Source organism: Artemia sp. Qi Xiang Cuo, chromosome 8 (assembly GCF_049724085.1).
Source record: "Artemia sp. Qi Xiang Cuo chromosome 8, ASM4972408v1, whole genome shotgun sequence".
NCBI lineage: Eukaryota > Metazoa > Arthropoda > Branchiopoda > Anostraca > Artemiidae > Artemia > Artemia sp. Qi Xiang Cuo.
Window position 1 is genome coordinate 60496663 of NC_142801.1, and position 16358 is coordinate 60513020.

At 34.1% G+C, this 16358-nt stretch overlaps 1 protein-coding gene across 2 annotated transcripts in view; it reads left to right on the forward strand.

The window, feature by feature from the left end:
• LOC148949658 (uncharacterized) overlaps positions 1-16358 on the forward strand; it is a 145321-nt gene that overhangs the window by 105975 nt on the left and 22988 nt on the right. For both annotated transcript variants that reach the window (XM_089093643.1, XM_089093644.1), the window contains exon 4: positions 3218-3285. In XM_089093643.1, coding sequence (XP_088949769.1) covers positions 3218-3285 — 68 coding nt within the window. The remainder of the gene's footprint in view (positions 1-3217; positions 3286-16358) is intronic.

Genomic DNA, 16358 nt, shown 5'->3' on the forward strand with positions numbered 1-16358 from the left:
GTTATGTTGCAACGTGGCACACCTTTACTGGTACGCCAATGATGGCACTTTCCTTCCCTGTAAAATAAATTTAGGCAAGTGGCATCAATGCTTTCTGACGGAGTTTGTGATAACCAAGGGAAAGCAATTTGCAAACCTAAGACTAGAAACTAGTAAATAACTAGTAAAAACTAGTAACTAGAAACTAGAGACTACGTTTCTGGCAAAGCTATGTAGTAAAAATGGAATGAAAAAAGATGTAGATGAGGTTGTATGAAAAACATTCAGGATTCTAAAAAGGGTGTATTCGAAAAATTCCCAATCAGGTTTGTGCAACCAATATCTATTCAAAAGTGTATAGTTACCTTACTTTTCAAATTTCAGCAATAAAATCAAAAAAGGTAAAGTGTGACCTCTCTCTAGCTAGGGTACTGTACTAATGCTACTGATCGAAGAATTTAAAACATTTAAGACGACAGGGTTTAAAACGTCAGAATAAAATATCATATTTAACAACAAGAACACTTATATTTAAAATTATGAAGAACACTACTAATTTACCACAAATAATTCTGATTAGACTAGTGATCAGTTTTGCAGATATATCACATTGACATTAAACTATTGGTTTATAGGCAAGTGTATCAATTTTAGGGGGTATTTGAGCCCCTGGATTTTGAAAAATACTTGTTTGGGGTTAGTTTCCTTGAAAATGTATTTTTGGTATTTTTGTTAAAAAAGTTTAGAAAAAAAAAGCAAAACTGCCCCCCTACATTTCAAAATACAGTTTACTCCTCCCACCCCCCTCATTTTCGTGGATTGACGCAACTGGTTATATGTGCTTAGAATGTAGTTCTAGGTTAGGCTGTATTTTCTCTCTATGAGATTTGCGAACTCCTTGGCAAAACGAGTCCCCGATAGCCTTCTTTTTTTTTCGTGGCCTACTTTCCATTTAACTCCATGATCTCAACGGATTTGACGGGTCTTTTCCTCTGGACGAATCTAAGCTTTTTTTTTTAGCGCTTTAAAAGCTGATCAAAATGTAATAATAAAAATTGCAAACCCAAAACAACTGCAGGTTATCAGGGGCGTAATTTGCTATGGGACAGAAAGGGACAAATGCCACCCCAGATCCTAGTTTCCCCCCTCCCTTCCCAGTTGAAATTTAGCATTTTCAAAAATCTTATCAAGGCCCACATAATTTAAGCAACCACAGAAACAGATCAGTTTTCTTTTGTATACCTTTGCCTTTATGGTACTGAATGAATCATTTTTCCTTTTCATTTTTGCTTATCTTGGGAAAATCGGCTCCAACTTCCCCTCCCCCCCCCCAGCTTCTTGAAGAAATTACGCCACTACAGGTTATGCCTTTCTAAAACGAAAAACATGTTCATTCTCTTGGAGATGACTATCTTTAAAACAACTTTTGGAATATTGTAAGGAAGAATCGTTTGATTTAATGTGTTTTCATGTTTTTCGTGTGTTTTCATGTTTTCATGTTTATGCCATCACTCTGGTGTGTTCTGTAAGTGCTTCTTCTGTTTTTCTTCTTCTTTTTTTCTTCCTGGAGAAACTTTGCATAATTATGAGTAAGGGCAAAAACCCATAAAAAAGGGGAATCGAGCTCAGCATCAAGCCTGTCATTGACCTTATGAAGTTTGAAAATCCTCGTGTCTGGAAAAATTGTTCAAAGCAAAAAAAAAAGTTTTTTACGAGCCAGTAATTGCATGACGTGATTTTTGCGTGCAAATTGAACATTTATTTCATTTTCTAGCCCGAGGAATGTTCAGAAACTATTTATTTATAGCTAAGAAAAAGTTAAATACGCTTAAAATCTGGAAAACGCATATCTACTTTTAATAAAATTATCTCATTTCTCAACATAATTTTCATTGTGCTAAATAGAATTTAGGATTCATGGTTGAAATTATTCAAAGCCTAGACAACAACAGCCCCACCCTCTGGAATTTAAAAACAACCCTCTTTTAGTATTTTAGTAAGAAAAATGTATTTTTGTTAGTTTCGTTGGATAAAAAAATGAAAAAACAAAATTGCCGCCCTCAGATTTTGAAACATATATCCCCCCCCCCTCCTCCCCAAAAAAGGAAGATATTTTCATAAATTGGTGCCACTGCTCGTCTAACTGTTGGTTTCTTTTTAAAAGTATTCATTATTTACAAAATAAATTCCCGAAATGGATGGCCAAGTGGGCGAAAAGAAACAAATCGCTTGGGGAAGGTCTAGAGAGCAAAAATATTCCACGGACTGCAGCGAATGTTGAATCAGACGAAATAAGGCTTTGTGTGGTCGGGCCGGACTAAAACTGTTCATGAAAGTTTCCCTGGTTTTTTATTTATTATTTTATTTTTTTTTTTTAAAATTTTTTTTTTTAATTTTTTATTTATTTTTATAAATAAAAAATATTTTTTTAATTTTTTTTTTTTTTATAATTTTTATTTTTATTATTTTTTATTTTTTTTTTTTTTATTTATTATTTTTTATAAATTATATGCTTTTTATTTTTTATAAATTATTTGTGCAAGGGTCCATTGTCTATAAGCTATGCATAATTTATGAAGGATGTCCACCTGAGAAACATTTTGCCTGATTGAAATCATTCAGCAAGACACAATTTACTGGTCGACGAATCCAAGTCAACCAGAGATAAAGAAATTTTACTTACAGTAAATATTGTGGCTCTAAACTTTTCGATCTTTAAACTGGTTAATTTTCTAACAAAAGAACTAATCAGGTTTGGAAAAGTCGGTCTCCAGAAATTGTATTTCCTTTTCTGTCCAGATTTGTATCTCAGCATTAATTAACTCAATGTATTAGTGAACTTGCACTAAAAAGATGGGGCTGTTTTTCTCTGCAGAACTAAAGAATAATGTGGTCAGTTTTCAAAAATAGGTCACAAAAATAAACCAATGGAATTAAAGCATATTCTTTAACAAGGAAGTATTGTTGCAGTAATATCTATGTTGCAGTTGCAGTATATAATATATATATATATATATATATATATATATATATATATATATATATATATATATATATATATATATATATATATATATATATATATATATATATATATATATATATATATATATATATATATATATATATATTTAATTCCATAACAGTTTTAAATTCTATGGTATTCTGAATAGGCTTTAGGCTTTAAAACACTAAAATTAGGACTGACCAATCAAACATAACATTTTTTCTTTTACAGGTACGGAAGTGGGAATAGCGGGTATCGCGGTAGTTATTTGAGTGATGGTTTAACGTCGCCGCCGTCAGGTAAATATCCTTTTTTTTGTTTTGTTTGACATTAGATCATTGACTTCATTTAAGGGTTAGGTTAAAAGCTTGACATCTGCTAAAGTGATATTTAACCTTTCTGCAAATGGTAGCAAAGATTGTGGTGTTTTCAAGTGTTTAAGACGCCTAACCGTTATTGAAATTAAATTGCAATGTCTTATATAGGGCAGTGTTGTCATTTGCGGATAAGGTCTGCCAAAGAATATTGCAAACGTAAAAGGGCAGATCCAGGATTTTTTTTTCGGGGGGGGGGTTACTAATTTTTGACTCAGTTTTCGACTAATTTTACTGATTTTTATCTAGGTTCTACTAATTTTCGACTTATTTTCGACTCGGTCAAAAATTTCGGGGGGAGGGGGGGTCAAACCGGGTAACCCCCTCCTGGATACGGTCTTGCAAACGTAAGAATACTCAGAACGAGGGGTTTTCCTCTCTCAAAAATCATGTACACCAGGTAACGTGAAGCGTGGTGGACCTGTGGCAAGAATTGACCTGTGGAACTTTGCGGGACACATGGCGTTCCGAGATGTACATCAGGTGGCAGAAAGTCAGTGCCTCTTGACTCAGTATTAGAAAAGAAACAAGGTGCAAGACAAAAAAGAATTTCAAATCAAGAGTTTAATTATTTTTACTATCACCTGATCCACATAATACAAAGGCTGTAATTCAAAGGATGTTTCCACTCTTGAAATTGCTATTAGTATCTTACAAAATAACCTGCTCTCCTTTTTGGCTCCCGATTCCTCCCTCTTAATTATCTGAGATAATTTAATGATTAATTTATCGCTTTTCATCTAATTATTAATCTAAACTTGCTTTAGTAAAATTTTGTTGATTAAATCCTAATTAATTTAATTAAATAATTTTTAATATGTTACTTTAAATCAATTAATTTAAAAATTAATTTGATTTAATTTAATTTAACCTAAATTTGATTAAATCGATATTTAATCTAAGATTAAGGCTTCCAAAGATTATGCTTTCTGGCCAACCAGCTGGGGACAGACAAAAATTAGATCTTCTCCAAATGGGTGGCGAAGAATTAATAAGAAAGGATTTAAAGGAAATAGGAACTACATAAACGAAATTACATTGAAACTACGGAACTACACAGAACTACATTGGAACTAAATTGTATGAAAAGAAAATGGAAATTGGAACTATGCCAAACGTGGCGGAGCTGTGCGGTAGACATGGCGTTGCGAGATATACATCAGGTGGCGGAAAGTCAGTGCCTCTTGACGCAGTATTAGAAAAGAAACAATGTGCAAGACAAAAAAGAACTTCAAATCAAGAGTTTGAATATTTTTGCTATCATCTGATCCGCTTAATACATAGGCTGTTTCCACTCTTTAAATTCCTATTAGTTTCTTACAAAATAACCTGCTCTACCTTTTGGCTCCCCTATTCTCCCTCCTAATTATCTGAGATAATTTAATGATTAATTCATCGCTTTTATTCTAATTATTAATCTAAAATCAATGTAGTAAAATTTAGTTCATTAAATTCTAGTTAATTTAATTAAATAACTTTTAATATGTTACTTTAAATCAATTAAATTAAAAATTAATTTGTTTCAATCCAAGTTAATTTATCGAAATTTGATTAAATTTAATTTAACAAGTAAGTTGCTCAACCTATTGATGCTTAATCTAAGATTAAGGCTTCCAAAGATTATGCTTTCTGGCCACCCGTCTGGGGACAGACAAAATTAGATCTTTTCCAAACGGGTTGGAAAGATTTAATAAGAAAGGGTTTAAAGGAAACTGGAACTAAACGGGGCAAAATTCTGGTTTAGAGGCTTCTTGCTATCTTGAAAAGTAATTGAGTTAGGTGAACGAAACTTTCAGGAATTAATCTAGGGCCAAAATATACTCTTTTCTAAAAACATGTTTACCCTTTTCTGATTTCTAGGCCATCGAAAACTGCATACATGACAGGTCCATTACACAGGTCTAATAGGCCTACATGACCTTTCTGAAATATAACAAAAAAATACCTTAATTTTCAGTTCTCAATTACTTTTATAAAGTGTAATTCTCGGTAGAATTCTCTGTTATCTCGGTAGAACTCTAACCTGTTGCAAGGGTTTTCTTTAACTCAAAAAACAGATTAACAGAATATCTGTTCTGCAAGCAAGGCCGTATCCACGTTTTACCAAAGGGTCTCTAAATGGGAGATAGAAAATCGGAAAAAGTGTGTTTTACAGGCAAAATATTCATAGAGTGTATTTGTGGCCAATTGCTTGGTGTATTTCTCCAATCCCTGTGTGCAGAGAAAATGCTACATCAATCCACTTAGCCTGTAAAACAACCCGTGGAAAACAATGTAACTAGGGTTTCCACAGTTGAGGCAAGCCCGCGACGATCTCTGGAGAGAAAAAGGGATACCAAAGGATCTATAAGCAGGAGATAGGAAATCAAAAATCAGTGGGTTTTACATACCAAAATATTCCTAGGGTCTTTGCGACCCTAGGAGACTTGCTCCACCTCGTGTGTCTAGGTATATATTTGGGGGGGGGCATCAATCGATATCAATTGTAAAACATCACATGCAGAAGAGTGTAACTAAGATTTGTACTCCTGTATTATTCAGAACACACTCGAGAATTGAAGTTAGGTTAATCCTGATGAAATATACCAAATGTGATGAAAATATAATATTTTATAATAAGGTAATTTTCGGCTAAATATTTGTACATTGGGGGGTGTGGATTAAATAAACCTAATCTAACATATCCTAACCTTACCCACACCACCTCTCCCCCTAATGCGCAAATATATAGCCCAAATTACACAAGTCCAGTCCATTCTGTCACTCTTTGTTTGTCTTTGTGGCTATCAAACCGGTTTTCATAGATCGTGCATTCAGCAAACTTTTCGAGTGTGTTCTGAATAATACAGGAGTACCCTAAGACTTTCCATAATTGAGGTGTGCACACGATTGCCGCGATACATTTACAGCTATTTTCAATTCCCATCTGGCGATTGAGTTCTGTGAAATATTAGAAACTGTCGAACGTTAAGTACACAAAAATTTACATTGGATGTCAAATATTTAAAAAGTTGTGGCTTTGTCAGTCACGCTAGATATCCTTTCGTAATGATAATACGGCTTTTTGCCTTTTTTTTATGGCGACGACCAAATAACCACAATACCTTCCGCTTAAACCACAAGTTCCTACAGCTTCACCACACTTCTGCTGACAAGCGAAGCCCAAGAAAAGACAGTGGCATTCATAAAAACCGTCAAGTTTCCCAACTGCCCAATCGAACTTATGGTATGATAACTTGAAAAGATTTCTGCTTTCCAAGTACTGTAGTTAAACTTTCCATAAATTTTCGTTTGCGGTAACAGTTTCCACCGCTGTCAAAAAAGGCGATGGCCTGCTGGGATGTTTAAGATTTTGTAAGTCAATAGTTTAATACTGAATTTAACCGAATAGGCAACCCCCTTAATTTACAGCTGGGCTCTAACAGGAGTCAAATTTCATATCTAGAAGTCACCTCTTCCAGCGAAAAAAGAACGTCTGTCTTGGTGAATATTTGGTTTGACGTAAAACTAAAGGAACCGCTTCTGTGATGGAGGGGGAGGGATCTTACTAATACTTTCCGAGGTCCTTTGAATATACGTCTTTAGAAACTAGTCATTCTATATTTCACTAAAACTCGACCTTTAACATTTTCCATATTCTACTTTTCCTGCAACAGTATAACATAAGAGACCCACTATCCTGCTTCCAATTTCCAGAAAACATAAACACCACAAAAGCGATTTGACACAAATCAAATTATGGTTAGATAACAGCTTCTTCTAAGAATTCAACTCAAAAGTTTACAGTTGGGCAAAATTAAATATTAAAATTGGTATAGGGGAGACCGGCCCACGTCTAGCCAAAGCGAAACAGTTTCAATACAAAAACCTATGGGGCTTCTGGTGGATTATAAACGCTCTGACAGATTGCAGTGTATTTTTTTAAAAAGTCTGACCTTAATTAATACTTTTACCAAAAATTTCAGATTAGATCAGGTTTTATGGTGATTAACTCTGGAATTTTGTTCAATTTTGTCTGAAAGCCTACGCCTAATTACGAATACTAGAAAACTCGCGTTGTAAACTCACATTGTATCCTCCTATTATTTGCCTGTTTTTGGCATCTTCCGAGACGTGCCATCTTCACCAGTTTGCTGTTAGTATTATTTCATCCTGTGGGATAGTGAACTCCCATGTTCGGCCACAATACCCAGGGTAAATTCGGCATGCCTTACCAAGGTGCCCAAAAGTGGGCTATGCTTGTAAAAGCTGTGTAAACAGCATATTTAAAGGTTGAAGGCAAGGTTAATACCCAAAATTGTGTTATTTCTGGCGTTGTTTAATCCTGTCAGAACAGTAGGTGAAATGAAGTTCTTTTTTTTTCGGTTAAATTTCATTCAAGATAAAATGATTAAAAGTAAAACAGAAGAGAAAAGAAAGAAAGGTGACTGTAATCCAGAAGAAAATAAAATAGCAGTTTTTTCTGTCTTATTCTACAAGAAATCAGTTGGATTCTCGGGAAGTACCATGGGTGTCTGCAATAAAGTATATAAAAAGTATATACTTTATACTTTTATTCTACAATGACTACCCAGTAAACCTTATTGAAAATATCATAGATAGACGATTAAAAAAGATAAAACAAGAAAATAGGGAGTCCATCCCCCTTGATTGAGTCCTTCCGGCAATTGAGAAAAAAACTTTTACCACTCGACCATACATTTCAAAACTTAGTGATAAATTTGGAAAATTTTAAATAAACACAATCTCTATGTTTCTTTCAAAAGGAAACAAAAAGTTGAACATTTTTTCAACTCAGAAAAGATAAAAGTGACCATGTACTGGGTAGTGGTGTCTACAGTCCCGTGTTCATGTGGGAAATTTTACATTGGTAGGACCCATCAACAACTTGGTGAACGTTTGCGTGAACACAAAACTTCAATAGATAAGTCCCTGAGATTGAAAAATAAAAAGGACAACTTTAATTCCGCATTGGCCCAGCATATTTTTGAAAATCCTGCACATCTTGTTTTTTTTTTTTGAGGAGGCAACTTTAATATCTACTGTAAATGGCCTACCGCAATCTTTTAAAGAGGTAATTGAGATAAAAATATATATATATATATACATATATATATATATATATATATATATATATATATATATATATATATATATATATATATATATATATATATATATATATATATAAACAGTAATTTGGCTATAAATAGGGACACCGGAGACATATCATTAAGCCTAATTTATAACAATTTAATACTAAAAGTCTCTTTTGATATTTGCACCCAATCAAATTTAAGAGAACCTATTAACATATCTAATGAAAACCGAAATGGCAGACGAGCAAAAAGTATTGCTAGGCAAGACATTCTTGCACAATCTCTTCGGTAAAATCCTTTTTTTTTCATTAGTTTCGGCTTTGGTCCTTCATTCAGTGTTTTTTCGGATCTTGTGTAGCGAACTCTAAAAGGTTAGATTCTTGTTGTTTTTTATTTTTTTTTGTTTTTTTTTTAGCTCTGAGGACAACTTGGCAGAAGTCCTTGTCAAAATATTTGCTGGTTTTTTGTCTTCAAATTTTACCACTGGCTGACAAAATCCTCATTTTCTCACCCCTTTTTGGTTTTATTTACCATTTATTATTCCCTTTCCTCTCTTAGCTTCATACGTTTTTTGGTTTGATTCGACTTTGGAGTCGAAGATGGCGTTCAGCCGTCTTTTACCTGTGACTAAATAAAAAAAACAAGTTTTTCAACTAAAAGTAAGGAGCAATATTAAAATAAAACGAGCAAAAATTGTTCCGTATACTAAGGCGTTACCCCCTTCTCAATACTTTGCTCTTCATTGTGTTTCAGGAGTCGTCCTAAAAAATTGGAATAAACAGTCAAACTTTAGCGTAAAGAGTAGGGTGTTGAGAAGGGGGGTAACCCCTTCATATACGGAGTTATTTCTCCTCATTTTGACTTTTAACGTTGTTCCTTACTTTGCAGGTGAAAAACCTTGTTTTTAAAATTTCTGATCGTTTTTCAAATATTGTCGATAAACTTTGCTCACCCTCCATGAAAATACATCCTCCACGCAGAATACACCCTCCCCCGTATATTTTGTCCGGGCAATGCCATCTTCGCTGATAATTCCCCCAGAACATCTCCACACATAAAATTAAAACCCAAAAGAGAAAGTTAGGCAATTAAAACGAACTTTGTATATGAAGTCCGGCAAATTTCCCCCGTTTAAAATTTCCTATAGAAAGTTCTAGCCTAGAAACTTCCCTTCCTAAGGAAAATTTTCCCCGTAGAAAATTCCCCCCCCCCCTCTACTGAAAATCCGACCTCGAAAATTGTTTGTATACTTCCCATTAACCAATAATATATGTAAACAACGGGCAAAATTGGTGGCTTGTAGCCCTTTCCCCAGGGTTGTGAGGGTTAAGTCATACTCAAAGACATAGTTATAGGACCTTTCAACTTCAACTATACTGAACAGAATGGTTATCTCAAACTTTTTAATCGGGCGACTTTGGGGAAAGGGGGGCGTGGGAGTGAGGCTAGCTGCTTTCCAATATTTTTGGTCATTTAAAAATGGAACTAGGACTTCAAATTTCTGTTCGAACGAGCCCTCTTCCGATAATCTTGGACTATTATTTCGATACGATCATCCCTGGATAAGACAAAAAAAAACGCAAAACAAACAAACACGCATCCGTGATCTTTCTTCTGGTAAAAAAAAAAATACAAAATTCAACATTTTTGCAGATAGGAGCTTGAAACCTCCTATGGTTTCTGATACACTGAATCTGTTGATATAATTTTCATTAAGATACTTTGACTTTTTGTGGGTGCTTTCCTCCTTTTTTGAAAATCAGGCTAATTTTCTCAGGCTCGTAGCCTTGGTGGGTAACACTAAACTTAATGAATCTCATATAGGCTGCTATTTGGAATGTTCGTGGTAACAGTTTGTTACCACGAACTATTTGATCAGACTAATTATCATCTTCATAATACAAATATTTTCAAATTCCCTTAACTTCCTTCATAAGATCAAACTACAACCCAGTAACGTTGAATCATATTGTATTGACACAGTGCCTGAATCAGCTCGGAGGTGCCACGGGTCTAATTTATTCGAAAAAGTTGTAAAAATTTTTGGCTTCGTAGACTTTTTTTCCTTTCTCTGTGCAGGATTGATTGGAGTTTACTGAATTAATTTAATTTGTTCAATTTTTTCTTGTATTGTTTGTTTTGGAGGGGGGGTGAGTGTTATAATCCTTACAATCCGTTTTTTCTTTTCTTTTTGTTCTCTGATTTAATACTTAAATTACTGATATTACTTTACAGGTCTAGCAGTCTTTGTAGGGATTTTACTATATGTTTAATTAATTGTTAATAAGCCTTACCTCACTTCTCGAGCCGGTAAACTAGTTTTTAAATAATAAGAGTTTACCTCTTCTTCTACTGATAAAACTTTGGGATTAATAGTCTTTTAATAACAAGTATTCCAAAACAGTATTATGTTTGATAGGAAGACTTGCGGAAATTTTGCTTCCAATTAAATAACTAACCAGAATTTGCATAGCGACGTCGTAAGATCCCTTTCCCTGAACAAACTTCACCGTCTTCAGCCACTACCTAGTTTATGCCATTAAATTGTAAATTGAAGTTATATTAGTTGAACATTGAAACAAAAACCAAACTTCAATTTTTTTAAACAGCAACAACCGAGAACCTTCTAATTTTGGAAGACTGTGGGAAAAAAAATCTGTTTTAAACCCATTTACCATAAATTTTATTTATTTAGAGGTAATCTTTGAATTACTTACATAAATTACTTAACATAAATTTTATAATAGTGGGTTCGTCATTTGGAAAGGAGGCAAGGGGCAGGCCCCTCCTTAAAGCTAGTTTTTAGCTGAAGGTTTCAAATCTTGTCAAGCGACGTCGTCACGCAAAATACATCTGTCATTCCTGATTATGAAATTCGCAGCAGTCTACGTAGAGTACCCTGAAAAAAAATCTATTTTTTTTTATTTATTTTAGATACGTATATTTAAAACGCTTGTCGATATTATTTAGGCTTTTATTTGTTTTCAACTCAACACAAAAGAATTCTTTAACTCTGATCTGAAACAGAAGCTTACAGAAAATATACCCACAGATGAAAACATTGTGTCGTCAAGCGACATGAAATACTGCTACCGAAGCTCAACTCGATTTTTATCAGAGCCTACATTTAGGCTTGGCTCTCATCGAATTCGATCAATGTTCAATTTGATTAATAAGATGTTCATATTCAGTGGGGCAGTGTATTTGTCCTTGATACCGGTAACTTGTAAGTACGGCCATTTTGAGAGTGGGAGCTACCGGGCTTGAACCCCTCGAAATATTTTTCTGACTCGTACAAAAGTAACAAAAATACATGTAAACAAATTTACTGCATCTTGTAGCGTTTTTCTGTAAGCGTTTTTCTTTGTGTCCCCCGAAACAAAGATACCCCCCTAGAACGAAAATCCTAGATGCGGCTCTGTCTTGTAAGTCTTACATGTATTTTCTGTCAATATTGCGAAGGATGTCTCTCAATAACTATTGATCCTGCTTGATTTCTCTTTGGAATATTGCGCTTCAAATCCTCCTACAACTTCCTCCAATAACCGCTTCATTTATTACCGAAATTCTCTAATAATTTCAGCTAACATTGTTTTCTCAAGGAAATGTAATTGTTAGCAATATTGTTAGCTAGATAAGATAAGATTATTCTTCATTAAATACACATAAAATGATACATGTTATTATTCCCCCAAAGGCTCATTGGCCTGTAAAGAAGGGGGAAGACAAATGAGCTACTTACTCAAAGATGAAAAACAAAACAAAATTTAAAATGATCACTTACTCACAGACATAAGAGCAAAAGAAGAGGAAAAGAAAATATAGATAAAATCAAACTATAGGAAAAAATATAATAAATAAACTAAATTAATTAAGTAGATTAAATAGACTAAAAAAAAATAATAATAATAATAAAAAATTATAATAATAAAAAAAAAACAGATAAAAATAACTTCTACGAAGCCAAAGAATTTTTAAAAATTTTTTTAAACGATCCAAATGAGTGGCACCTTCGAGCCGATTCAGGCAACTTATTCCAAACAATATGACACACCATTAAAGGATTAAAATCTGAGCTTATGCAAGGAGTAAATGGAACTTGAACATGATTTGTCATATTGCGAAGATTATAATTATTATGATTAGAATTTTTATCTTATGAATTAGAATTTTTCGTTTTTAGGTAGGCATTTTAGCTGCTTCGTTTTTAGAAGCAGCTTTCCTTTATTTTAAACGAAAGTTTTCCTTCCGAAGAAGCCAATCTTACGACTCTAATACGAAACAAAAACGATCCGAATATTTGCCCGTATAACGACATGTTTTTCCACTGGATGAGCCTGAAATCGGGCTGGGGAAGCGAAATTTGACTCTTTCAAATTCCCCATAACAAGGAATTTCTGAAATTCAAGAAATAGATTTACAAATCCTTAAAATCTTATAAATGGTATTGAGCAAAGGTGTGATGTAAATAAATTGCTAAAACACGCCATAATCGCCATAAATTCCATAATTTGCCATAATCGCCCAATTACGCCAAATATGATCATATGCCCAATAATTAACACTATAATTGCCCAATTCAATTCAGCATAGTTGAATTGAAAAGAAGTATATTTTTCGAAAAAGAATTTCACGATATTAAATAAAGCAAGATCGTGTGTATAAAACGAATAAAAGGTAAAGGTAAAGAATGCGGCATTGGACTTTACAGTCCCTATCGGCGGTGCTGATCTCCGTTTCTTGGCCCTTCAGCCAGGAAGTGCAATGGGAGGCTAGGGGCCAACCTTCCTATGCAAATACAATTAAACGAATACAATTTAAAATACAAAACGAATACAATCTAAAATAAAGCAAAATCTTTGAAAGAACCGTGCAGACAATAATTTGGGCAGATTTGTTTCTTTACTATTTGTGGAATTTGCTTAACTGTTTTATCAGCTTTGTGGTTTGGTGAATACTGAATTTTATGTAAACTTCCATTACTAGTTTGCGCAATTTAATGTACTGTGCAACAAATCTGGTTTTAAGAAAAAAAATCTACCCAGAGGAAAAACCCAAGTATTCAACTGTGCATGTGGATAAATGGTTAAAAGTTATGCAACTAGCCTCACTAGCCTCACAATCTCACAACTTGACTCCGCCTTTCCGAATGAAAGTGGAGAAAACAACGTCCCACCTCCAGTGGCGTTAATCCACGGAAATCAAGGGGGGTCAATTATACTAGATGAACGGGGGACAGTTTTGCTGTTTCTTTTCAATTTCTTCAAAGAAAGTAAAAACAAGTGTTTTTCAATAAGAATACCAAAAAAAGTTATTTCAGAATTTGGAGAAAGAGGGGCATAAACCTGGGGGGGAAATGGCCCTCTCGCCTCTTCACCAAATTGACACCCACCCCCATCCATTTGATAAGGGTAGAAACAAATGCTATATTTGTTCTGCAACTAGCCTCACTAGCCTGGGATTCTACAATTATCCCCAGACCTTTCGTGTGGAGGCAAAACAAACAGCATCTTACTTGTGTGAAAAGGGGACAAGTGAAAACAACATTGGTAAACTAAGTTAAATACATTGTCTGAGTCGGATTTTATTCTAAATCGATTGGTAAAGTTTCTTTATTTAAACAGCTACAGTTCAATTTAATTTTTTAATTTTTTTTTACATACACTTCAATTACACAGCTACAAAAGGAAGCAGAATTGGCATGTAGAATGTTTAATCTATTTTTGTTTACAGTGTTTGTGTGTGCTTTACTAATTTTCATTTCTATTTTGATATGTAGAATAACAAAAAAAAAGAAATGGGTCAAACTGATGAATAAGTTGGTGGAATAAATGTAGGCTACGGCAATAATCAGCATATTTTGATTTCACGTCTCGAATTTCTTATCAACGGGAAGGTAAAATAGGAAAGAAAAGAAAGGAAAAACTGCATTTAAAAAGAACCCAATCCCTCGAAAATAGAAAAGGGGAAAACACTCAAGAACAAACACAACTTAAAGAAGTGTTAAATGAGTAAATTATAGAAACTTCTGTGCGACAAACTGTGCAAGCATTTCTATATAAATCCGTTTTTATGCATATTTCTACATAATTCCGCTTTCATTTCTTTTGAGTGAACGGGGGGGGGGGGGGGTGACATAACAATTTATTTGTATTTTTTGAAATTACCTCAAGAACTACTATTTGTTCGCCTTTGCTATACAGATTTTTCGCCTTATAATACGAGTATGCTGATTAGCTATAAGTTCCGTAAGCCCACATGTACCAAAAAAAAAATCAATAAAACCCTGCCCAAAATAGTTTCGAATGCGAAAATATTAAACTTTTTTATTCAGACTGCTAAGAATTTGCTAAAATACTACCTTGCGGCCAATTAATACTTTTCCAAAATTTGCTTTAAGGAGTACCGACGTTGTCACTGACACATATTAAATAAAACAAAAAGTTTCTTTTAACTGAAAGTAAGGAGCGACATTAAAACTTAAAACAAAAAGAAGTTATACCATATATGAAAGGGGCTGTCTCCTCCTCAACGCCTCGCTCTTTACGCTAAAGTGATTTATTGTTTTTAAAAAATAGAGTTGTGAGAAAAAGTCAAACTTTGGTGTAAAGAGCGAGGCGTTGAGGAGGGGACAACCCCTTTCATATACGGTATAATTTCTGTTAGTTTTTAGTTTTAATGTCGCTCCTTACTTTCAGTTAAAAAGAACTTTTATTATTATTTAATTTCTGAACGTTTTTGAAATAATACAGGTTTTGATTTTGGCTCACCATACATGAATATTAAAATGAAATTTGCATATTAATTTTACTTTTTTTGGTTAAATGGCATTCTCGAAAGTTGTTTTATTTTTTTTACGAACGTTTATATTAGCAATAAATATACGTAACTTGCGAATTAACTTACGTAACGAACTTCTATATTCATATATTTTAATATGTATATTGGGGGGGGGGGTCGCCCCCCAGTCAATACCTCGCTCCTTACGATAAAGTTCAAATTTTGTTCCAATTCTTTAAAAATGACCCCTTAATCACAAAGGTCGTTAATAAGAATAAATAGCTCTTATGAAAGTATTAAAAAAACTTTAGCGTAAAGAGCGAGGTATTGACTAGGGGGCGAGACCAATCATATACGTAATATTTTCTGTTCGTTTTAAGTTTTGATGTTGCTCCTCACTTTCAGTTGAATTTTTTTTTATAATTTAATTTCTGATCGTTTTTTTAATAATGCTGGGAAATCCGGCGCCTCCTTCATAGAAATGTCCCTTTCCCCATGAAATATTCCTCCATTAAAATATCCTCCCATGTAACCCCCAACCCACCCACCCCTCCTCTACCGGAAAAAATCCCCCTGAAAACGTCTGTACACTTCCCAATAACCAATACTAAATGTAAACATCGGGCTAAGTTCATAAATTGCAGCCGTTTTTCCGGGGAATCTGTGGGATTCATGAAACCCCAAACAAAAGTTTATTATATTTTTTGACCAAGAGGAACAAAATGGCTATCTCAAAATTTTGATCGGGTGACTTTGGGAAAAATGGGCGTGGGAGGGGGCCTATTTGCCCTCCATTTTTTGGTTACTTATAAAGGGCACTAGACCTTGTAATTTTCGAAAGAATGAGTCCTCCCGCGATATTCTAGGACCACTGGGTCGACACGATCACACCTGGGGAAAAAAAAACAAAAAAACAAATAAACACGCATCCGTGATCTTTCTTCTGGCAAAAATACAAAACTCAACATTTTGCCAATAGGAGCTTGAAACCTCTACAGTAGGGTTCTCTGTTACACTGAATCTGATGGTGTGATTTTTATTAAGGTTCTATGACTTTTAGGGGTTGTATCCCCCTTTTTTCATCAAGTCAAGACTAAACTTGATGAAACTTATATATTT